This window comes from Phalacrocorax aristotelis, chromosome 5 (assembly GCF_949628215.1).
Source record: "Phalacrocorax aristotelis chromosome 5, bGulAri2.1, whole genome shotgun sequence".
Taxonomy (NCBI): Eukaryota; Metazoa; Chordata; class Aves; order Suliformes; family Phalacrocoracidae; genus Phalacrocorax; species Phalacrocorax aristotelis.
Genome location: NC_134280.1, coordinates 35,992,128 through 36,018,964, shown reverse-complemented (window position 1 = coordinate 36,018,964; position 26,837 = coordinate 35,992,128). Strand labels below are relative to the sequence as shown.

The 26,837-nt window shown below is 38.5% G+C and overlaps 1 protein-coding gene across 1 annotated transcript in view; it reads right to left on the bottom strand.

Moving 5' to 3' along the window:
• The window catches only part of COL5A2 (collagen type V alpha 2 chain), a 114,189-nt gene that overhangs the window by 51,036 nt on the left and 36,316 nt on the right, over nucleotides 1–26,837 (bottom strand). The window contains exons 2-4 of the mRNA XM_075093959.1: nucleotides 4,302–4,526; nucleotides 2,796–2,809; nucleotides 341–373 (exon numbers count right to left, since the gene is read on the bottom strand). Coding sequence (XP_074950060.1) covers nucleotides 341–373; nucleotides 2,796–2,809; nucleotides 4,302–4,526 — 272 coding nt within the window. The remainder of the gene's footprint in view (nucleotides 1–340; nucleotides 374–2,795; nucleotides 2,810–4,301; nucleotides 4,527–26,837) is intronic.

Sequence of the window (26,837 nt, the reverse complement as noted above, 5' to 3'; positions counted from 1 at the left end):
CTAGAAGGGGATAATAAAGATAGAAAGTGACAATTTATTTCACCAGTTTTCTGAAGTGTGTGTACATTTTCCAAATCGTAATTTAACATCATACCTCCACAAAATTTTAACAATAAAAGTAAAGATTATGATAGATTTAACTCAGTAAGTTTTTTTCCCAAAATGTAATTGACAGAATTTCTAGTGTTACATACGTGAAACAGCATAATTAATTCCATTCCTTTCATTCCTAGTCTGTACATTTTTTGTTCTATTTCCTTGATTACTGCAATTCTGCTTTAAAGCACTAAAACATACACTTCTAGGGTGTGCTGCTAAATGAAGAAAAAACTGGACTTACAGGCGGCACTATTCCAGGTTCTCCTTTTTGTCCCTGAAGGAAAAAGGAAAACATCAGATGGCAGAAAACAAGTGAAAGTACAATTAACAGTACCAGTTTCACCAAAACCATCCCTGTGACTATGACAAATGCTAAGATTTCTCTAAGGATACTACTGAGACTAAATTAAAGTACCTGCGATAGCTAATCCATACTATTTTTAATGACTACGGACACTGATTAAATGCAGGCTATAAATTAACAGACTTTCCTTAACTGCATAACACACTGGCTGAAAGAAGAGTCAAACTAAACAATTACCATGATATTTAAGTAGTAGAAAACATGTTGTCGTTCTGTTATTGGATTATTTGATACATATGAAATGCAGAGGCCACAGCACCATTCAGACTTCATTTCTTCAAGGTCTTAAATTAAAATTCATATCATTAAATTTATGGACGTAAAAAACCTGCATGTCCATCTCCAGTGTAGGAACAGAATACAAAATGACATCACATAGCTTCAGAGTAAAGGACACAGCATTTGCCAATTGACTTTTCTTTGAGCTGAATATGTTGACAATGATTACTGTTACATTCAAATTACTGTGTTTAGACCTATTGGTGGTAAATGATTTAAGGGAAAAAAGAGGACTTTGCAAAGATAAAAAATTTCCTGCCACGTTTATCAAGTAATAATAAGCTGGTTACTCCATTTATTTCCATAAGTTACTTCTGTATAGACAGCAACTCGGTTTTAGCAAGTGTATATACTTGATCACCTAAAAATTATTTCTCTTATTTCTTGTAGCTGCTTACTATCTTAGAAGCTCATTTATCAGAATGTATTTTAATTTCTTTTGTATGAATAGATCTCCTCTTTGTTTAATTGCGTACTTTGAGATGTACCGCCCACAGAAGTGTGGCTCTGTGCAAGAGCACATCATCCTGGTTCTTCGTCAGTGCCTGGACGAAGCACCCCTGTCGAGCACTCCGGCTCCAGCAGGCCCACCTCCTGCAGAGCATCCTGTTGTAAAGGACCTTCACAAGTCCTTGGGTAACAGTTGCCAGTGTTTTACTTAGTGTTGACTCGAACACGGCCATGATGATATGCAAGCTGCCTTGGGTGGCCCAAATTATTACCATGGTGAAAGTAGAAAGGATGCAAAAAAAACCTGTTTTCAGCATGGTTTCATACATTTAAATATGGCTGAGGAGTATTTTTATATTTGTGCAATCCTCCAGTGATTTATACAGAACCCCAGTTACTCACGGTTAAGCATAATAATGAAATACAACAGCAAATGTAAGAAAACCAAAATTCTTATTAAAAACACTATTTAGATCAATGAGGAGTGTAAAAATATCTTTTAAAGCTTGAATTTGTAAGTGTAACATTGCATTGGAACTCATCACATCAATGCTGTGGTGAAGGTGAAGTAGCTGTGGGTTAAGTTTGCCTAGCAGTCAAAGGTGTCACTTAGGCTCCTGTAAATAAACCTTACCTTAGGTGTATTATCACCTTAGGTGGGTGTTGGTCTTTTCTGCCAAGTTACTAGCGATAGAACAAGAGGAAATGGCCTCAAGCTGCATCAGGGGAGGTTTAGGTTGGATATTAGGAAACATTTCTTTACTAAAAGAGTGGTCAGGCACTGGAACAGGCTGCCCAGAGAGGTGGTGGGGTCACCATCCCTGGAGGTGTTCAAAAAATGCCTAGACATGGCACTTCAGGGCATGGTTTAGGAAGCATGGTAGTGTTGGGTTGGGCGTTGGACTTGATGATCCTAGAGGTCATTTCCAACCTTAATAATTATATGATTCTATGACCTCAGGTGTAGCCGTACGCAAGACAGGCTGCAAAGACGATGTACCAGCTGTGTCTCATATTTCAGTGTTTCTCAGCGGCTGCTCCAGCCTATGGGCAGTAGAGCAACAGCTATCTTGTGATTGATACCTGAATTAGGAATAGGTCAAAGCTAATACAAGGACAGCTAGACAAGACATAGTAACACCTTCCACATAATACAGACATGCCTCCTGCACAAAGTTTTAACAATTCCAGTAGGAATGGTTAGAGGGATTGTGCTACTTACTGCACGCTGGGTGGCTATGTCTCAGCAATAAACAAGCTGAAAGTTTTAAGTTTGGCTTCTAATGGCTTAGTGTTCCCTTCCCTCTTTTTGTGGCACAGCTAGAGATGAAACAACCAAACTACTCAAACTGGAATTGCTTTTATGTAGACAGCAGGGATTTTCAGTCAAGGGATTCTCTATATTAAGACCAGAATTTCTGCCTGCATCCCAGCATTTGTTCCATGTGGACTGCAATCTCCCTAGCCACTAATGAAGATCAAGAGGAAAGAATTAAGTGTTTTTAACAGATCTTATATTTCTGTGAAGTGCTCCAAGGAAGTGCAAGAGATTCTTTTAACAGTTGTAATACATTTTAAGAAACCAATGTAAAGGAAATCTTACCTTTCTTCCTCTACCTATTAAAAAGGACAAAAGAAGAAAAAGAGAAAATTAATGGTTTTACTCTGAAAGACAGAACACAGTAAGAGTTGAGTGAAGGTGTTACAAGTAGAGCCATCCCCAATCCTGGAGGCACAGAAGGTTACTGAGGAAGGTCCCAGGGACATGCATACTCCCTTGTTCAGGTACGAGGAATCAGAATGGTTTTGCAATGATGTCCCCTGAGTCTCAGCCTTTTTCATCATTACACAGAATAAGAAAAAGCACTTTAGAAGAGCAAAACCTTTTGTAGGGAATTGTCAGAAGCTGGCCTAATGACTGACAGTGAAGTCAAAGGAATTTTTATTACTGACTTCAATACAAGGAATGTTGATGGATCCACAACATATTACATGGTATTTTTCAAAAGATAGAGCTGACTGAGGTACTTTTGACCTCTTCTTGTTTGAAAAGCACCTAAAATATCATATAGACACTCTCATATCCACAAAAATCCTTCAGAAGAATATTCTATTAGCACCTTGAATAACAGTAAGGAATTCTGGAATGTATCCATACTGCTTTTGTATTTGTTGGGTGTACCTTGCTGGCGTTGGCCTAAGGCCTGCCACAACACAGCAGGATGCACCAGCTATTTATTAATGCTTGCCACATCTTGCTCCATTTCTCAATTTCACAAGTCCCTACTACATTCTCTTTACCACTATTTTGTTCTATATTAAGCTAATCAACAACAATTATACCTCCTGAAGAAATTGCTTTAATTATTATATATAGAATGTAGCTCAAATAATGCAATACACAGTATTAACGAGCATTAATTGCAAGTTAAGAGATTTTCTTTTGGGAAAATTGAGGGCGTATTGCTTCATCCAAGTCTCGCCAGGAAGAAGAAATGGACTGGAAAAGACATAGTCTTCAGGGTGTATCACAGAAAGTATGCAGAGAGTTAATAATACTTCATGCTAATTTTTTTTCTTATGACTCGCAAAAGGATCATAGGTCCATGTTTCCACTTTGAGGAAATACTTTATACTGTTTACGTTTTACTGTTTACAGATAGTGTTTACATTTATTCGTTTGTTGGAGGGGCCTCAAATCAAGCGCTTTATTAAAGCATACACTTACTTTATTATATATATTTAAGCAATAAATATGTATTTATCCTGATATGTTTATTATATATATATTTATCTTAATATATTTGTGTCTCAGATGAACCACATAAAGATGCCAGAATTCAACCTCCTTGAAACATCAAAACAGAATTCAGACCAACCTTTTAGTTATAAAGCCACTTGGGCTTATATCAGATTCATAGTCAGAAGAAAACTGTTTCCAAAGCCAGCTCAGGTGCAACCTAAGATTGAAGATAACTGCCAATTATCTACTCTCTTCAGATTTCAACTTTCACCATGGAAATCCGACTAGAAATTTCAGTATCATGAGGTTCCTAGGTCTTTGGGCTGTCTCTCCTTTTAAAAAAAGTGAACTGGAAAGCAATCTTACCAATGGTGGTGTCAAAATCGCGCGTTGTATGGGGACACACAGGACAGCACTCTCCTGGGGGCACCTGTGGGTTCTCACACTCCAACACATCTTGACACTGTATTTCATCACAAAGAATAGCTCCATTGTCACAGACACAAATTTGGCATGGTGAGGGCTTCCAAATATCCCTGTTCAGGTACATCTGGCCATTCTGAGTGCAGGCTATTTCTTCAACATCTTCTCCTGGGACAGGAGAGAGAATATACAACACATTTTCCAACTGTGAAATCAAAGGAGGAGTAGGTCTGGACAAGGAAAGAGCACATCTGGAGATGAGAAGCAGCATTACATACACGAAGAAAAGAGTCCACCAGCATAGCTAATATTAAGATCATTTAAATATTAATCTTAAATATCTTTCTTACTTTAACACCTTATTTCTTGATCAGAAAGAAGTCAAATAGAGTGCAGAAACCCAATACAGTATCAAATGAACATTGCCTCACGAGTCTCTGGATATTGTTCTGCTCAGTGGGGTGCTAACTCTGTGTTGAGGAACTCCTGCCACGTACCTGCTCTTTGTAACTGTTGAGCGCATGGTAATGGAGACATCTGACTAGGGAGAAGAACCTGCAAGACTTCCATATGAAACAGCATATATTACCTGCTCCCTGACGCAGGTGCCTTACACAGACAGACTTATGACAGTGTTGAAATAGACAGGGCAATGTTTGTTGAAAAGGAAAAAAATACTCATTTAATGGGGCCTTGGTGTAAGGTAATACCAATATGGAGAATCAAATCTTCCAAGCAGAACAGTCAGTCACTGTCCAGTGGCAACAGCAATCTCCAGTGCAATCATACTTGCACCAGTGCCTCCAGCTGACTGAAGAGATGCTCCTCAAACTACTCAATTTGCTCAGTTCTTGTAATCCAGCTGGTCATGACCCTACGTGATTACCCCAGCACAGACATAAATTATTGCTATGGATATATATTAACTACATACAAAATATCTCTTAAAGATTTTAACTATATATAAAAGACTATCCTTTGTATTCATTTATATAGGAACAGCGTTGACTGACTATATGCATTTGTCCTATCTATGTACATATTCACACATTTGTATGGACGTTGTTTTATTTTATCAACGTTGCATATGTCTTTTTTAACCTAATCCAGACCATTTACAGAAGGTTTACTTTCTTTCTTGTCTTAATATTATTACTTTTCTTTCTTTACCTTGAACTCCAATTTAAAAGTAAGTTCTTACTAATTATTTAGAAATCCATTCAATACAATTTTTGCTTTTTCAGCTCCAGTCTACTGTCACCAAGGCAGAACAACTTCTCTGGGCTCAAAATTTTCCCTGTTTGACTGACGGTAGTATTTAAGGGGACGTAACCATCTGTTTAAGTACTGTTCCATCCATACTTAAGCCTATGCCTTTGTTTTCTTCCTACTTTGTAGGCAAATACTCCCAAATATCTGCATTATATTTTAATCATGACGTGAGTATATCTCAGTATGTCCTCCTAAAAATAAAATAAGTCTGATAAAGAAGTAAAGTGGAAACTTTTCTTTGGGTAACCAACATTTTACAGAATGCCTTATCAGGGGGAAAAAAAAAAAAAAAAAAAAAAAAGAGATATTTTACTTTGGCTCAGTGAATATTTTATTCTCTGAAGGAACACAAGTGCCCATAAAAGCAATGAACTGTCCCCAGGCTGTCCCTAGACAATGGATCACAAACCTGCAAACCAAGGGCTCCCATGCCAAGATGCCCTCCTCCGAGTCATACACAGCAAAGCTGTCACACACAGTCCAGAATGATTCTCCTGACCCCTAGAATGCTGCAGATAAAACTAATCTCACCTGGGTGAGAGCTCCATCTGACCACAGAAACCCTTCTATCAAAAATGTCTTTGAAACTGGACAATCCAGTTAAAACCTTTATCTGAAAACTCCCAAACAGCACTAATTTCTAACTGATACAAGACTGGGAATAGGGGCAATCATATATATATATACACACACATATCCCAGACTATGGGGGCACTCATCCACTGTCATCCCAGACACATCCCATTAGTCAAAGATCACGACCATTATTTTTTTAGAAAACCTGTTATTAGCATAAAAATTAACAGCTATAAGCACATGGAGAGTTTCACTGTTCTATGCATTTCTATCTTAATTTAAACCAGATGCAAAGAGAAAATCACAAAGTAATAAATATGAACATAACTGGGATTTCAGCTTCATGCCTCAAGTCCAGTTACTCCATCAATGTCAAAGCTGAGAGAAATAGAGCAGATGTGTCATTAACTGTTGCCTGCCATCACTAGCTCCTGCAGCTTTCTAACACAAACTGAAATCCAAATTTATACCAGGTCAGCTCCTCTCTTCAATGGGTTTATCAAACCCACTGACAAAATGACTCGAAGGGGTGCTGCAGAAGCTCAGGAGGAAATGTTTTCAGTGTGAAGTAAAGACATCAACCAATTGTGCTGTACAGACTATTTATGACACTGTGAGAATCATTTTCCAAACTTCAGATCGGATTTTGGAAAGCACTCTTCTACTTCTCCCTTGTGTGCATGACATAACGTGCTGTCTGACATACTTAGCCTTTTTGCCCCAGATGTCTGGCATATGGTCTCTGTCTTCCTTAATGTATCACCCGAAGAACTCATTGTGCTGTTCAGAAGAGCAGCAGTTTGCATAAATGAAATTTCTAAGTTACTGAGCCCAAAGTCAGCATTCTGTCATGACTTCAAATAAACCACATAGCAACTGCTTTGGCAAACCAGAGCTGAGCCAGATGGTGACTAGCTTCTGCCTGGGTCCCACTCAGTGGCTGAGAAAGAGGCACACAAAGGCAGGGGGAAAAAGCACATACCAACTTCTGCAAGTATACCAAGAAGTCTGTTTTCCTATCAGATTGCAGATATGCTGATAATAATAAAAAAGAAAAACCCAAAACAAAAAACACAACACCAAAACCCAAACAAAAAAAACCTACCCCACAATACTGCCAGAAAACACATTTTTAATTTTAAATCTTTTAATTATGTTTGGTGCTTTTAGTTTTCCTTTCTAACACAACTGCATTAGACTGAGAGAGTAACCTGAAAAAGCAGCTACTTCAAAGCCAACTCATTCCACAAGCACATTTTGACATTTTACTCTCAGGCCTGAACTCCAGGCATGTAACCCGTCTACACCCAGACTGGGAAAGGCAGCAAAGGAAATTGTTCCACTGTTTCCTCCGTGGTTTGGAAATCTGCAAGTTTTTTTAATTACAGTGACCAAGTCACAATCTCTTTGTGTCGTGTGTTCTTTCTCCCTGTGCAGTTGTAACACAAGGTACTGAATGGCTTGAGGAGCAGCTTTGGAAATTCTTAATGTGGTAAAAGGATCTGCTAGCCCATTAACTGATTCCTTTCTTGCCAACAAAAAGTACAACTCTAACTGGCATTGGACCTCACTAGAGAATCTACAGGGTTGCAAATCCATGGAAGCTGGTGAAAATTAGTTTCAAAGCAGTCTGCAAATATAAAAGGCAAGGTAGAAGAAATACCCTATCATATATTCAAGGATTCCTTCATTCATAAGCTTGCACAAAGGACCTTTGTGAAAGAGGATTTCAATGAAAAGCATAGTGAGTGCAATGCAATTATTTTTCTGCTGTATATTGATCTGTTGGAGTATCATATCAGTTTTGCTTTAAAGAACTATTTGATCAGAAGTCAAACAGTCAGTTACAACTAATATACTAAATCGTCATACTTAGAGACTATGGACCACCAGTTTGGAAGTAAAAATCACATCATGCACTGACATACCCACGCCCAGCTTTGTGACAACACTGAAATGGTACTAATTACTGGGGGGGGAACCCATCCCAGCCACTAGATGGCTGTCAAAGCCCATCACTCATCACAAGCCAGTGTCAAAGGAGTTTATGCACAGTAAAGGCATGCAAGGCACACCCTGCTTTGCACATTTTATGCTGAGCTTCTTTTCGTTTCAAGTAGATTTCTCTCAAGGTTAATTCCACTCCTCAACAAGCCACCAACAGGACAAGTGTTTTAAAAGACAGCATATGAAACCATTTTAGTCTTGCACCACCAGACATACACCATTTTGAAAGCAACACCTGGAAATTCACTGTTGTTTGGTTTGTGGCTTGAAGTTACTCCACATTACTGTACCCTTATTGCTTTCATTGACTTCTGGTTCACATTTTGTATGTGAAGAAAAGTAAGGTCTAGGAACAGAACCAACTAGAACAAAAAGAAACAAAGGAGGAAAATAACACTATAAAAAGAGAAGATTAAGCAGGGGAGCAGTGGGGGAACACACTGTCAAGCAAAAACATTGTATACTCTTCATTGGGTAAAAAACTGGCTGGATGGACAGGCCCAAAGAGTTGAGGAGAATGGATTTAAATCTAGTTGGCAGTCAGTCACAACTGGTGTTCCCCAGGGGTCAGTGTTGCAGCTCATTCCATTTAATAGCTTCATCAATGACCTGGATGAGGGGATCAAGCGCACCCTTAGTAAGTTTGCAGGCAACACCAAGTTGGATGGGAATGTCGACCTGCCTGAGGGAAGAAAGGCTCTACAGAGGGATCAGGATGGAATCCAGCCTGGACAGGCTGGATCAATGGGGTGAGGTTCAACAAGTGTCAGGTCCTGACTTGGGTCACAACAACCCCGTGCAACGCTACAGGCTTGGGGAGGAGTGGCTGGAGAGCTGCCTGGCGGAAAAGGACCTGGGGGTGTTGGTTGACACTGGATATGAGCCAGCAGTGTGCCCAGGTGGCCAAGAAGGCCAACAGCATCCTAGCTTGTATGAGGAATAGGATGGCCAGCAGAACTAAGGAAGCGACTGTCCAACTGAGTACTGGTGTACTCAACACCAGTGAGGCCACACCTCGAATATTGCATTCAGTTTTGGGCCCCTCACTACAAAAAAGGCATTAAGGTGCTGGAGTGTGTACAAAGAGCAACGAAGCTGGTGAAGTGTCTAGAGAACAAGTCTTATTAAGAGTAGCTGAAGGAACACCTTATCACTCTCTCTACAACTACCTGAAAGGATTTTGTAGTGAGGTGGGTGTTGGTCTCTTCTCCTAAGTAACAAGTGATAGGATGAGGGGAAATGGCCTCAAATTGTGCCCCGGGGGGTTTAGATTGGATATTAGGAAATATTACTTCACCAAAAGGGTTGTCAGGGATTGAAACAGGCTGCCCAGGGAAGTGGTTGAGTCACCATCCCTGGAGTTATTCAAAAGGTGTTTGTATGTGGTGCTTAGGGACATGGTTTAGTGGTGAACTGGCAGTGTTAGGTTTACAGTTAGACCTGATGATCCTAAAGGTCTTTTCCAGTCTATACAATTCTGTGATTTTAAAAGAAAGGGGTAATAAGGGGGAGAAAAGAAAGACTACTCCACATATACGAACAGGGAGGTTTGCTGAACCTGTCATCCTAAGGTCTTATTTTTCCTTGCAGAAATGCCCCCTAAGTCCCAGACGCTACTCTTCTGTTATCCATCTCTATGTATAGACAACCTAATATGGAAGCAGTCAACCACCATTACCTCCGCTGAAGAGAAGGCTGGTCTACGATAGAGGAGAATACATCTCTCAATGCCCTCCTTGGGAAAAAAATCGTCCAAGGAAAACTTGCAAATATATAAGATCTCTGCAGATATTAACACCTGTATTTCAGAGATGAATGGTAAGGGAAAGAAAAGGATTTGACAACAAAGCAGCTCCATTTCACTACATTTTTTACTAGCTCTACCAATGCAATAATTAAAGGAGCTGAAAGGCTGATAGACCTACAGCAATAGAGGACATAGTCTAACAAAGGCAGAAAGATGACTGGTATTGAAAGCACAGTCTGCCAGTTTTATGCTTTCTTCTGCCAAGGGAGACTTGTTGATGCATACTGTAACTAAACACCAACGCTTTCACATTGCTTAACATAAAAAGACTGGAACAGAAGAGGTGTGGTTATTTAATGACAAAGGGCTGGAAACAAAACAGCTTGTGCAGGTAGTTTCTCATCTTCTCTTTGTTATCCTGATGGTAGTTTTTGAAAAGTGTAAGGAAATATAAGATTACATAGATTAGGTAGTTTTTAAACTTAAAAAAATTTCTAGAATATGAAAAGCTGAGCTTCAGGTTATGAATTACAAAATTTAATCCTGCTGCCTTACAAAGCAGAGGGGCAGAAATAAATCAAAGTGAGAGATGATATGTGCTAACAACCATTTTGCAGATATACCGTTGTGCATACGTACAGACTGCCAAGAGAGGGACAAGAGGAGTTTGCTGTTAATAAATCTTTGATTGTCAGCCTGCTGCAGCAGTAAGGTAGGGCTTGATCCAGTTCTCATTTTTCCCCAGTGGAAAAAAAGTTTTCATTTACTCCAATAAGAATCAGAGCACATGTGTTCTCTTTTGATAGGCTTTTTTTTGAGTGGTAATATATAAAGTATTATCCAAATTACTGTGCCATGCAAATTATAATGTAAACATCAATTATTCTGAAAATCAGTTATGTTTCAGGAGTGCTGATAAATACAAAACCTATTTTGCATTTGTTGCACAAAAACAATTCTTGTTAATGATTAACACACATTTACATAAGCACTTTACAGTTACCTACATGAAGATGAACATGGAATCCCTTACCAATAAAAGACTGAACTGATTCACAATTCACTTAATATGAAACATTTGTTTGTCAAAATGAAATCAAATTTGCAGACATTTCCACTCAGGGTCCATCATACATCTCAGTGAACTTTACATAACAGCTACAGTACAACAATGCACTTAAATCCAAATAACTCGGCATTCTCTTGAAATACTGACCACTAACAAGGTCTGTAACTCATTGTTAATTCACTAAGAGTTACAGAAGATGAATGTTTGTTCAGTGGATTCAAATTCAGCTTAAGTCTCCCCGCAGAGCCAAGAGAATAAGCAACAAATGACACACACAGATTCATCAAGAGTATCATGCAGAGGATTCATTCATTACAGGACTGTCTAAAAGAATAACTAGCACAGAAATTCATTAGTCTAAAATAAGATTACTTTCTCAAAGTCTGTGGCTCTGTGTTGTTTTTATGCCAGCTGAAGATCTGGGTGAACATTTCATTTTGCATTCTCCCTGTGGCTTCCTAAGGAAATTAGCTTTATGTGATCCTACTGGCTGCACTGTGACATCTGTGTCCCCTAGCCCATTTGGTTCCAGTGGCTGACTGCAGCCAAGTTTGACAGGGACCTTGTAAGACACCAGGTCATTAAGATAATAGTGTTCCTGAAAATTTTGTGAACATACTTAGTTAGGAAGAGAAGGGAGTTCCAAGTCAGCGCCCCACCAAGGCTCCCTTGGAAAATGAGTGGATAATAACAAATGATTTTCATTATACTTTTGGGAATGCGCACAGACACGCAGTTTAAAATACAAACCTGTAGGAAACCAGGTTTCATCCAAACTGATTCTTAGGGTTTTCTAATCCATCATGCAGAGTTCCTGCTTAAAAAAAATCCTAGAGGATCATTTGCAAAGTTGACAATAAGTAAGTGTTTTTAAAAGCATTCAACAGATTAAAAGACATTGAATGGCCTTAATTCCAAATGAGTGTTCAATGTGATTGAGGGGTTCAACCCTTTAGACAAGGAGCTGCCACCCTTTGTGCCTTGTTTCAGAAGTAGAAAAGTCTAAGAGTGTTCTCCTAAATGATGTAGGTAATTTTAAAACACATATTTTAGGACTGAAAAATTACACACAACTGTTTTTCCTGCAGAGACCACAAATAATGTTAAGTATGAATAAATATTGCTAACTATCAAGGTGCAAGTCAGCTCCTAAGCAGAGTCTTAATTAACTGTAGAAACTGCTATAGCCTGACTGAAGCCATACACTTTGTGGCTGGGCAGTTGCTTCTGGCTGGCACTAAGGGGAGCGAGTTCACCCTCTGCAATTCATCAGCTGAGAAAATGCAACCTCCAAGCTCTAAACAACATCCCAGAGGCAGAAAACCACAGCAAACCAATATACCCTGGCTTGGGAGAAGAGGTAATCTCCCAGGTAGAGGGCTCTCTGAGTGTGACTGGGCAACTAGGTTTTGTCTCTTCCAGAAAATTGTGCCAAAATAAATAATTGTTTTCCACTCACTGTGAATCCAGATTTGGCTGAATAGGGAAAACTGAAAAGGAAAAACTATGCTTAGGATACCCTTAGATTCCTCTGGATGAATTTCAAATTAACATCTGAAGTATACAACCGATTCTCCACTGCTTCCTTAACTGGATGGAAACAATACTACCCTGCATGTGGTTTGGTAGTCCATATTTTCCCAACCTTCAGGTTCATGTATTTATGTCTCCATCAGTCTCCATCAGCAGGAGTTTTGCTTGCCTTTTTATGGATAAAGTTAATTTCCAACACAGAACAATCACGAACAATGTTTTTATTACAAGATTCAACACATGCTGGATATAAAGGCAGAATATAACAGGATCCCTTCTAGTAAAATGGATTTCTCTTCCTGGTCCTACAGCACTATCCAGTGTTACACTGTTCAATTCCCTAAGAGCATCTGATGATGTTGTATCTGCACATTAACCTCACCCTTCCTGAGCTACTGAACAAGACTCAACCCGTCTAAACACTTAATCTTATGCTATGCTATGGACAGGGCAGGGAACTGTGCAGTAGCAACACTTTACTGAAAGATTGGTCAGGCTGGTCCTTTTCTGTTGGTTATTCCAGTCTTGGATCTGCATACTTCAAAAGCACTTTGTTCCACTAACTCATTAGTGTTATCCCATTAATAAGGTTGGACACAAACATGTTTTTACTTTGTTTTTCTCTGGTTTTACTTTGGTTCACAAGTAGGATGGCTGGACATGTGGCTTGGTGCCTGTAGAAGAATAGGGTGAAAGAGGGAGCTTGAAGAGCCTGATCTGCCAGTAGTGCTTATACAAATACTCTCAGATGACAGCAATCAAGCCTCAAGCAGGAAATAAAATTACTTCCAAATGTCTAAGGCTGCACATAGATTGTAATGGGGAGGCACTCATGGCATGCCTGAGAAAAACACTGTCACAGATTTCAGCAGCTGGAGCAAATCAGTCAAAAGCTGAATTCTGTAGCAGGGTGCCTGGTCTCTGCTGGGGCCCACATGGCCACAAATGCCCTGCTTGGACTTTGTCATTCAAAGTAGTTACTGTGAAGTCAGTTCAGCTATAGTCACCTCTGTACCACAATTTTCTTCCTGACTCGGGGCAGAAAAAGCCTAAAAAGAATGCTTATCGTGGCCAATTATTATGTTTTACTATTTCAAAAGATGCTTGAGGCAACAGAGATCATTTGTTTTTCTAAGCAAGTGTTGGAGCACATTCTTGACTCTGGGATGACATTTTTAAGTGGAATCACTTTCATTTGCATGAAGACAGGCTGGTGCCACAGAAACAGCAGATTCTTTTGGTGGGGAGCTTACAAAGAGAACATGCTGCAAGAGCATTTCCGTCAGCAGAGGCAGAACAGGGCCAGGGCTCAGCACTGCTGAATGCTCACAAGTTTGGCAATACAGGCATTGTCTTTAAAATTAAAACAGAATTAAAACTGCAATTAGCACATCTCCCAGAATGTAAGAGGCTTTATTCTGGAAGCAAACACGCCCCAACGGTGGGAATTCTGCCCAAACTGCTGCTACTACAAATTGAAGCAAATCTTATCAGAACATAAGGAACTGTGCCTAAAGTATTTAAACCTAAGTCTAAAATAGCAAAATTACAATGAAAATGTAATATTCTTCTACTGTCTACTTTGGCTTACTGTTCTGGAATCCATGAATGTTTGATTTTGGTCTTCCCAAAATCCAGTCTTGGACTGCTGTGCATCAGTAAAAAATAATGCATTTTGGCTGTGAAAAAAATTCTCTCAGCTGCTTCCTTTGCCAGTACCAGCAAGACACAGCTTCCACTCACAGTACATTTGGATCCCTGTAGTAAATCTATCGGCAATTCACAAGAAGACATCTTGGCTGTCCAGCCAGCCAGAAACCGATTGCCCAAGCAACAAGCCATTCTCTTCTCTGCACCCATCTATCCAAGCTCTTACAAGTTCTACTGTGTTAGTTTCACATATGCTGTAATACTCACTGTAATACTAACTGATAAAATGACCATGCACTGCAAAAGAACTGGTTTGCCTTTCTTGTTTTGTAGGATTTAGCTCCTTTGAAGCCAGACAAAATGCGTATGGATGTCTTTTCTTATTACATCTAAGAGAAACGCACTTGCTGCTGCCCAAACATCCTCATACTTTGAAGCTACATACATCAAAGTTCAATAGAAACCTATCATTACACATCGCCTTTTCCACAAAGCTTTTTCTACATTGCGGTTTTCAAAGTCGACTCATATAACCCCCTAAATGCACCCTTGCTGGCTAATATCACCCTCTTTTTCAGCTAAAAATAAAGATTTGTAATTAGTAAGAAAATTCAATTCCATAATTAAAAATCCTTGCATTCCACCAGGCTCAGCATTTCAAACTGAAGTAAAACTACCCAGTGTTTGGGTGGAGTAGGAAGGTATTGCTGGAAAGCTATGTTCATAATATGTTGTTTGCACAGCAAAGCTATTCATTTGCTGGAACTCTTAGCCTCTGAGAAATTAAAAAAGAAGAATGGTAAGCAAAAATGTCTGCAAAAATTCCTGGAACAAAGCCTCTGTTTCTTTTCTGCTACCATTACCTTTACCACATTTCAGACAGCTCAGTCAACAACTTCTGGCTTCAAGATGACATGGAACAGGCTTTGGAAGCCCTCGGGGCATCCTAGATGTTTTCTGCAGAGCATCAGGGATGAAGGTTATAAAGAAGCAGCCTAGGTTTTAGTGTAATCTAAAGTCAGTCACGTGCATGTGCATGAGGAAGAGACAGTGATTCAGGTGCATTTCATGCCCAAGAGAGCGTTTAACTTCTACACAGTTAAACTTTTTATTTATTACTTACAGATATAGGAGCAACAAGCAGTTGCCTTCTTTCAGTGCCTAAAAATAATGATGTCAAGTATGTAACAAGTGAGTAGAGTTCAGTTCAGCTTAATAAAGGTTAGGAATGAGAAAATCCTTGAGACTGAATATAAAAGACAATTAGAACTGGTCAGGAATACTTGTATAATTTTTTGTTGTTTTTGTTGGAAAGCACTGAATTACTGAAATACTTTTATTAGAGACATCCACTTGAAAATTCTTCCTTTCATTTTCAGGATACTTGAAATTACTTATTTCAGTCAAGAAAACATCAGGGCTGTGCTAGAGAAATCTTTATACCACAAAAGCCTCGTAAGAAACAGACATCCAAATCAAGCTGAGGAAAAATGTTTTCATTGACCTGACCTGATTCTATCTTTTTCATCATTACTGAGTCATGAGACCTCTTCAAAGTTGCCTCAATTCATCCTGACTGGCTAGGGAAAACCCCAATACTCATAAGCACTTCCTCTCTGGCACAGGATGGGGTTGTATCCTGCAACTCCCAAGATGTCTTTAAGTAGACTCTCACATTTGCAGACCAACGTACTCCAATTTAATTCCTACTAGAAGACGACTAAAGCTAGGCCCGGGGAAGAATATCCTTACTCCATTTTCCAAGTGTTGCATAACTTCATTAAATTTAAGAATGAAGTTTAAACAAAACTTCTTATTTTACCTTTATGCAACAGTGGGAAATGGTAACATTAACCTTGTTAGTGTTAATAAGGCATTAATGTTAGTAAGTCATTGTAAGAAAAATCCAGTGTGAAAGAATTAGAGTTGTCTTTGCCTGTCTGGAGACTCTCTGTTGCTGTATTCTGCATTTGAATAAAGTTAAATTTTTTCATTTCAATTTCATTTTTAACTTGGCTTTGGTATTGTCCCACTTCTTAGTCCATACATATTAAAAATAAGCATTAAAAAAGACATTGAATTTAAAAAAAAAAAGTCAGCAAAGGAGAAATTCTATCCACCCTGTCATTTAGATGCATCACATCGATAAATGTTCTTTAAAAAGATACATACCATTCATTACTTTGCTTGTCTGCAGGATTATGGTTTTTGGGACAGAGGAAATGAAAGGCTTTCCTGCAGGCTCTCCTGCTCTTATTCATTGGACATCCTTCCATACTTCAGGGATGAAGCATTATGAACTTTTGTCAGGCAAATAGTCCATACTAAAAAGGTTTTGAATGAATTAAAATTCAAGTAGGGATATGTAGTTTAAAACAAACCAGCCGCCATCACCTCCAGCTACTGTTTGCTTTGAACTTAATCTACTTTATATTTCCCTTAGTTCGTCCTTTCAAAACTACTTTATCATTTTTCAGATCTTTTTTATTTTATCCTACTATTGTTTCTTTGATATGAGCCTTTAAAAGCCCAGGAAGGCAACATCCAAGATACAAGAACTTCTTTTTCCAAAGCAAAGCTCTACAAGTACTGACATCTTTTTGCAGCAGTTAACTCTCACAGCAGAGTTCAGAGCTGCAATCAGGTGCACATAAATGCACAGAACACAGGAATGTTGTTTATCTTCCCTTTTGTGAAAGAATGGAAATCTGTGGGGGTTGGGAGAAGCATCCATGCTTAAGGGATACAACTTCAATATTAGAGTCGAGGTAACTTTTAGGGAACAATTCAGGGTATGTGGGAACTCTAGTATGACTATGCCCCATTGCTGGTTTCTTTGCGCTCAGAAATTTGTATAAACAACATAGGGAACCCTGACTTACAATTGGGGTCTTATGTGACCAAAGCTGGTTTGGTCTTTGAAGTGGAAATCACCACCTGGAAGCCAGGAATCCTGCACACATCACCTTCCACTCAGTTTAACAGTGAAAATATGTGTCCTAGTTTACCTGTCTCCAAAATCACATGATAGTAGTACATACCCAGCTGAAAAAAAAAAGAACTGCCTTCTTTTATTATTAGTCTTCAGTGGATCTTCTCCAGTTTACACCAGCTAAAGATTTTGACTTTCAGTCCCTCGATAAGCATCTGTTTTTTACATAAGGATCTTTCATTCTCTTCAAAGAAAGTTCCCAGTGGATTACAAATCTCTATCCACAAAGTGCATGAGAGGTTTGTGATAATTTCCAGAACTCAGTGTCCTATTCCTAAATTTGTTCACACTGATGAAGGAATATAATGTTGCCAGCGTCCTGCCTCACTAACTCCACTTCCACCAGTGGTCTGTGCTAATGTAGCCTTATGCGGCTACTCGCAACCATCTTTTGTGCAAACAAGGCCCAATATGTCAACATTTTTAAAATATTGCTAATCCACCCAGGTTAGTAGGCTCATACCTGAAATCAAAAGAGTTGTTAAAATAATTATTCTACAATAATATGCACTACAGGGAATCAGGAGTGACTATTTCAGCCATTAAAACATGCACGACAGTCCTTATTCAAGACAGATAGAGCAACCTCAGGGATGATTGTCCCATAGTGGACCTACAATGCATGCATAAGCCACCCAAATGATCTGTACATACACAGAGGCAAAATATGACCAGCGAGCCAGACTCTGTTGTGCATGCAGTGAGACCAAGCTCTGTATCTTATGCCAGGCAGAATTGTCATGCACGTGTGCTGTGCCCAGACCTTCCAAATACTCAATGAACAGCCAGCACTGAAGAACAGCTTTCTAATCGTCTTCAAGTATAACGTAACTTCTGCCTTAAAGAAAAGAGTGATCTAAAAGTGAACTGCTAACACACCAATGTACACCTCCTTGGTAGAGTACTTTGCTGCCTGCCTCTTTTCAAAAATTCATGTGAGTTCAGTTTCAGTAATGTTGCAAGGTATACTAGATGCATGTAATAAAACAAAATTTTTTTATACTCCTAGATCATAAGACTTTTTGCATACCTTCAGGAGGCCTTCAGCACTGACTTGGCATCACCATATGAATTAATTTGCTACGTTTATTCACCAGAGCCTTATTCAAAGTTTAAAGCAAAATCCTTCAAGGCTTATGGTCTCCTAACATCCACGTGCTGTCATGAGTCTGACTATTACACGTGACAGGCAACAGACAGAATTGCATTAAATGAACAGAAGAGAAAAACAGACAAATTTTCACAGACTAAATATACAGAACCTCATCCTCAGTTTGTGTGAATGGGTACAGTTGCAATTATGTTAATAGATCAACATCATCACTGACAAACTATTCCATCGTTTAAAATCGCTCTTCAGCACACTCATCTGCTGTATCGTTTTTTTAAACAAGTGGATATGTAGTGATTTCAAGAGCTGCAGAATGGGATGCATGACTAAGTGTGGTCTTCCATGTTGTACCCCTGAAGAACTATCAAAACTAGGGACTGGGAGAATATAAAAAGGAATATAGCTTTTTGTCTCTGGCAGTGAAATATACATAAATTGATATATTGATTTCATTATATCAAAAGGGAAAACTATCCTTCATAAAGCTCATTCTTACCATGTCCATAACTGCACTCCTGTATGTACCAGACATTGAAGAAGAGAGCAAAATATTTTTGTAGTGATAACTTTGACAAGAAAAGATAATAACCACCTTATTGGAAACAGATGGTTTACACTGCTACGCTATACATAAAGTTGTGTCGGCATTTCCATAAAAGGCCTCTGTTCCCAGCAGTTTTCAAGCTGGCATGCAACACCTCTGCATCAACTAACAAGACACAATCCTAGGAGTAACCTGGAAAAACTGGGGAAAAACTCAATCTTGACCTAATATTGGAAAAGAGAGAAGGGAGGTGTTTGTGGGGGCAGACTGACAGAGAAAGTGATAGTATCGCAGCAGTTCATTGGTTTCTACAAGAAACTCAGTATGCAAGGTCATATCTCATTCTGCTTTTGTGGATGTTCATGGCACAACTGCAGTGACTTCATCAATGCAGAGTCATAATGCACGCCATCTCTGTCATATGCTGTCATATATTCCACAAAATTTTCACAGAATTTTCACAGAATCACAGGGGTTGGAAGGGACCTCTGGAGATCATCTTGTCCAACCCCCCTGCTTGAGCAGGCACACCTAGAGCAGGGGGCACAGGAACGCGTCCAGGGAGGGTTTGAATGTCTCCAGAGAAGGAGACTCCCCAGCCTCCCTGGGCAGCCTGTGCCGCTGCTCTGGCACCCTCACAGGAAAGAAGTTTTTTCTCATACTGAGGTGGAACTTCCTGTGTTCCAGCTTGTACCCATTGCCCCTTGTCCTGCTGTTGGGCACCACTGAAAAGAGTCCGATCCCATCCCCTTGACACCCACCCTTCAGATATTTATAAGTATTGATAAGATCCCCCCTCAGTCTTCCCTTCTCCAGGCTGAACAAACCCAAGTCTCTCAGCCTTTCTTCCTAAGGGAGATGCTCCAGTCCCCTGATCATCTTGGTAGCTCTCTGCTGGACTTGCTCAAGCAGTTAAACATATACAAATACTGTGTCACATATGTACAAATATGCATATACTATATATTATTATGAATAGTTGTAAGCCAAGGATAAGACCTGTTAGAAACTGAAACAAACATAGATAAAATAGCTATTTGTAATAGATGGAAATGGTTAGGTCTTTAAAAAACAAAGCAAAAAACCCACCCAACTTTGTCTAATGCATGAGCTAACACAGATTCCATTATTGCTAAAACAAACCCCAAATTAATAAACAACCTTCAGGTACATTTTAGAAAACATTGGTTGAGCATTGTGCTTCCCAAAAGCATTTAACTGCTTTCATCCAGTACTGATAATTATCTAGGATAATTTAATGCATGTACACTAACTGTATCTATTGAAAATTAATTAATTTTTAAGACCTATGTTGCAAAATAACAAACTATGCTTCTCTTATCACTCAGTTCTGGATCCAACCCAGAATTTAACATTATAGTTCAGACCCCTCTAATTTAACAATCACAAAAACTTTTTTTAGCTTAATTAAATATGAATCTGTTTGCTTACACAATTCGCTTCATATTGCCTAGTTCTCCATTTTATTTGTGATAGAAACCTTGGGGTACTAAGTGCAACAAAGGTTACACCCACCTAAAGCTCCATAATACTTTTTAAAATTTATATAAAAACGTAAATATAATTATATATTACATAAAATATATATATATGTGTATATATACATGCGTGTGTGTAAATTGGACTAATTTAGTGTTTGGGAAATCCCCCAGAGGGGCAATTTTTAGAAACTTGAAGTCTGTTGCTTTGGTTTTGAGTCAATTGAGACCAGTGACATTTTGGCAGGGGTGTAGCCTCCTATACAATTCTGTACTAGTAAGTGTGAACACAAGAAACAGATAAATTTGTGTTTACTTTTGGGGCACAGAGTAAATCTTCCCTGTTGATATACTGTAGGACAAACAGGGAGAAGTTTACTTCCAAGATGAGATGCCCCCCACTGTGCACAGCTCATAAACTACTACATTACACAGAAATCACTGTGATGTGATTTTAGTACAATACTCATCAATTTAGAAATCCAGTAATTTAAAACTACTATGGAGTATCTTTTGCATTTTTTTCTGATTCCATTTTCTTCTACCAGGATTAAATATATGACGTGAAAACGTGGCTTTCTTCAACATCAGGAGTAAGCCTGACTTAGTGCTGAAAATATATTATTTTTTTAAACTACCTAGTCATATTTCAGAAGACAGTGATTTGATAGACCTGTATCAACAAGGTTTGGGGATGCAAAATATCCTTTCAATGTAATAGAAGAGCAATGTAAGTTATATAGTTCCAAGGCTGACCCACACAGCATGGTTCCACGCATTTGGCTGCACCATTTTGACAAACAGAAAGTTATAAATAAATTGTGTTCAGAAGCAAACCTCACTTTGAGGCATTCCTTGGATATCAACACTTGAAGAACGTAAACAGCCTTGTTGTTTCAGGGCCCTTACACTCTTGATGTTAAGCAGAACAGCGTAGTTTACACTCAAAACAGTCTATAATTCAAGTATAACAACTTACAAAAGCACATAGCTCAGAGATTGCTTATTGTACTTTACAGAATCTTTCAAACAAATCAGAACGGTGACTGCCAAGTGAGATACAGTTATGGTGTTAATAAAGGAGTAATAATAAATAAATAAGTCAATTCTAAAAGAATAATCTTGCATAGCCGCTGAGTATCTGGCCACCGAAACTAGTTAAAAATCTTAACGTTCTTCGATTTTGAATAAAAAACCCTGAAATACCTCCACTCATTAATTTCTATCTATTCATCAGGGAAATACACAAACTCTAAATATAAAAAAGATACTATTTCATGGAGATGGTTGCAAACGACCAAATTGAAGGTATTACACTGTCAAATCATTCTTAGACACTGGCATTTATTGATTCTACTCTACAACGTACAGCATGGATTAAAAGCTTTGGCTGGGTATATATCAGCTCTGTGCACTATTAGAACTATCCATAGAAACCATGTTCTCCAGAGCATTTTGTAATTAAATTTCGAGGTCTTATTAACATGATCTTTCAGTTAATGGTGTTAACCTAATCTTTTCTTAATTATTATGTTAGTAGGCCACACATTGCTCCTTTTTAAAGAAATAATATTAAATACATTATTTAAGTGTACTGACTGGATTCTGAACATATTATTTGGTTCAAAAATAAGAAATTATAGGGGATTGAAATTATTTTGTTTGCTTATTAAACTTAAGTAAATACTTTTGTGCATTGCATCTACAATTTATTGTAGTTTACTTGAGATGTGGAACTCTCCTACAAATCTGCCTGAGGACTTGTTTGCCCCACTGGAAGTTATCTTCATTACATGCAATTAGGGTGAAGAAACAATTTACAAAAATGACAGGAGGCAGGAGCAGAGGAAGATCACTGGAGGCAGATCTCTTGATCTCTTGTGAGAGACCTGTGCATTTGTGCCTCACCGCACCTGGTTTAGCAGCAGTTCCAGGACTCTAACACAGGCAAAGACAGTTATTTGTAACAGAGTTGATCTGTGTACATGAAAGTGAAAAAAAAGAAAAAAAAAAAACCTAAAACAATCTACCACAAACAGAAAAAAAAAAACACACAAAAAATTCTCCAACCCACACACCACTGAAAAAAAAAAACCATTCTGACAACCATTACAGATACTGCCCTTTTCCCAGACCTGACTAAATATGACTGAAGGACATCCACTAAATCTCACTGAAATGAATTGGAATCCTCTCATCCTCTGTCAGAGGCATTGCAACCTGCTAAGCTGGGATGGGATCAGCTCCGGGTCCCTGGCCAGTGTTATGTAATAACCGCATTCTAGCCAGCCTTCAAAAAAAAACCCCAAACAACACTAGAACAAGATTTCTAGTACATATGAATATTAATATAATGTAACAGTTTTCAAACTCTAAGTAACAGAAATCACCATTGAGCTTTAATGCTTTTATTGAGGCATGAAAGAATAATAAAGATTACGTCATATTAGGAATGGAACAGTGCATAACAGAGATGATACATTTCAGTACACAACTCTGTAAATACTAAGCAAATGCTGAGGTTCCAAGACTTCCAACAACACGCAGACAAGACATTAGACGCCACAAGAAGCACGAATGAGAATCACATGTCCACAAGAACCTCACCTGTGTCCAAGAGACTGCATTTTCCAATTAGAGTGATGAGGAACCACCAAAAAAACTAAAAGGTACCTTAGAAATTCTTGAGAAACTAGAAGAATGAGGCACACTACATTTTTTATTATTGATGTAATCAATAAGAACATAGTTTGGTCAAACACAGAATACTGGGGTCAAAGGCAAAGTTGAGAGAATGAATGAAATGTAATATGCAGAGTACCAGAGAATAGATGGTCTTACAGTCACTTTCACCTCCAAATACAAGAATCTAGTGAATAATCTTTCACAAACTTAACAAGGTGCTACAGAAATTATTATTTTATATATATATATGTGTATTTACATTTGGAAAACACAATTTATTTATTTTTATTCCAAACTATATAATTTTATAGGGACCTCTATTGGTACTACAGAATGAGTAGTTCACTTAAATACTTTGGAAGAATTATTCTTTAAATACTGGAGAAAAGTTCTGGGGTGAAATCTACGGCTTGCAGATGAACATCATACTGCTTTCTTCATAGTGGTGAAATTCTTCAAGACAGACCATTTAGGTTTAAAAGGGGTAAATACACAAGGACTCTCCCAATTTTTTTCATTCAGTGTGTATGCCCTATATATTTATTACCATATATAGAACCGAGCAAGATTTATTCCAGGTTTGCCTTCTGAAACCTCTGCTTCATCCTGAAACTCAATATTTATAGCACAGTCTGATATTAAGCAGTCATTCAAATAGCGTGGGAATCAGCCTTTATACGTCTATGTTATAATACTCCTTTCAACACGTGAGAACTTTCCACTCTCCACAAAGGGGGAAATTATTTTAATTCAGCACCAGAGATTCTGCCAACACAAGGAAACAAAACTTTACTAAATCAGAACAGACCGTGAGTGAGAACACATCCTCCAAGATCTGAAATCAAGGTAAGGTTTGGGGATGTTAAAAAAAAAAAGCTATCAATGATACTCCTATGCAGTTTTGTAACTTGTGATTTCTATGCATTTCTTGGTACACAGGACACTACAGGATACCTAACTTGAGCCTAATTCACAGTGGCTAGCAAAGCAGTCCTAAACAATAAATTCTAATCTCATAGTCAACAGACAGCAGCAGAGGAGGGTATTTTAAAGACTGTAGAAGAAGGTTCTGCCTGGCCAGGCAGATGGAGTTTCTCCATGGCCATCTTCAAACACACCTTCACTACGTTCACAGGGTAAGCTCCCGAGCCTGGGCGCAGCTCATGCACAGATCCTACAACAAGGCCAGAATGGCACAGAACCAGCGGGATGCTGAGCCCTGCACTATAGGATGACCCAGGACATCCAGGAGCTGCTGAAGCCAGAAGTCACTCTGGGAACTGCCTGGATGCCTGCATTGATGGAGCAGTTTGAAGAGTCAGCTCACTAACTTTTATGAATTAACTAGAATTTAATGATTAAATTAGACTGATTACATTTTTTCCCCTACTACAGATGCTAATGCCCACTTCGGTATGGTTATTTTCAATAAAAGTTACATTTATTAAACTATCTGTCTCCATGTGCTTTGCAGAGTATCTTCATCTCAAAAGTGTGAGTTAACGAAACTCTGAAACACAGAGGTATACAGAAGCCTATTTAAAAAAAAAAAAAACAAAAAAAAAAAACCAAAAAAAACCACCAAAACCCAAAACAGAAACCAAAATATTGTCCTGTGGTTACTTCAGACCTCACAAAGCAGTCTGAAATAAACTTGACAAGAATGAGACACAGATAACTAATGACTTTTCCAATACAAAGTCACGTATTGTCCTCTAAATTGCTCTACTGTTGCTTGTGCTGAAATAACAGACGAGTCCATTTTCAAACCAAGGCCTAAAATCTGGCTTAATTATTCTGTAATGATTCTCTCACAAAGATCTGTTCCAAAAGCCTTAAAACTAAAATGGAATGCTCTAAAAAAGTGTTTCTGAGAAGTAACTAAGCCTTGTTTAAAATAGCATAATTGTGTTTGTTTAAGGTAAGATTAGCTCAATCTACAACATGATTAGACTTCTATTCAATTACTGCAGATGTATTTTTTGGCTCCCAAATCCCCACTGGTTCAAAAGCCACTGTATAGCAGCGTTTCATTTTTCTTCACTGAATGAGTAGTAAACTACTGATCAATACCTCCAATAAGCTCTTTCACCCGGATTTCCACTCTCACAGAAAGCCTGCCAATCTCAAGAGACAAAAGAGATTCTGTGCCACGTTTTATATCTATTTTTGTATCATGGGAGCTCAGTTTTCTAGGCTAGAAGTGGTAGTTTCCTGCCAGATCCACCCACTCATACTGCAGCTTCTCATGGTGAACACTTCAAAACACCAAGAGGAGAAATTATGTTTTAACAAATGTCAAAGCTCTCTACCTAAGAAAACCATTGATCTAAGTTTGAGACTAAAGTTCTAGCACACAATCCATTTTCTGCTTCTACATCAGCTGTTCATACCAACATATGTGAAAGTACGCCTCTGCAGACATTTGCTACTGCTCAGTCTTGGATCTTCTCTTTTAAAAAAACATAATTCCTTGTAATGGCATATTGCCAGCCGTTGATGGCTAAGAAACTGAACTATTAACACCATTTTTATTCTCCATTTTCCTTGCTCTGCCTATAGGTTTAGATTGCTTCAGTTACCTCATCACTAAGTGTAGTTAATACATCTAGCAAAACTCTCCCCATTACAAAAACAGAGTAAAATTTTAAAAGTTGACTGCAGCAAGCAACAGTTACCGTTTTTTCTATGCTGGAGCTTGAAATATGGTTTGAAAAATACTTACCCTGAAACATAAGCAACTTCTATGTTAGAGGAATCCTTCCTCAGAAGTAACCTATATCTTAAGGTCAAAAAGAAAGCAGCATCTACCAGCTCTTTTTTTGTAATGCAAACAGGTGGTGAGTGCTTAAAATTTATACACATTCCTCAAATTTCCACTGGCTACAGCGCATAGCATATTTTTAAATGGTTTATTTCAATTAATTTGCAATCTTCATGTCTGTTGGAAAGCATAATGAATACATGCTGAGATATCTAACAATAACAAACCAAATCATCACTTGCCAGAACAACTTCAAAGCTCTTACACGCATAGCAAAAATCAAAACAATGCTGCAGAAATTTGTCTTCCAGACTCTTCTCTTTACAGCTTACTAGCAGCGCTGCCTTTTAAGTGTTATCTCTCACATGGTGAGTAGAAATACGTCCTGCTGCTATTTACTGTCTTCTGGCACTAGCTGCTAATCACCGCCAGGCTACAGACACTGTCATTTCGTCCCTAGGACTCCGGTCAGCCCCCAGGGGACAGTGACAATCCTACTTCAGGGAAGCAGAGGCTTGACCCTATGGCACCCCTTTCCATTGCTGAATGGTTTTGAAACCTGAAGCAGATGAACGAGAGCAACTTAACAAGTGCATTGCTCAAGATCTGTATTATCTGTTAGGAAGTTTTCTCTCAACTGCTTTTTAACAGTCATTTTAGTACTTCGGACATCTGTCTTTAATGGCAAACAGCATAAAGGAACATGAGGTTTCTTTTCCTCTTCCTATTTTAAACTAAACCAACTATCACCTCACATTTACAAAGAAATTCTGAAAATACAGATCTGAGCCTAAAACAAAATTTTTTAATAACCTGAAATAACAACTTCTGTTGGCAAAACACATACTGATAAACCTAAATTACTGACAAGGTACATTATTTAACTGTTTACCAAAAGACATAAACATGAACAGGATGTAAAAAGCTGCAAATTCTCTTCTAGGAACTTACTCACTTGGAGTAGCAGTTCACCACCACATTACGGCAAACATTATCTGTTCCAACAGTCCTCAGGTGAGGATTCAGTCTC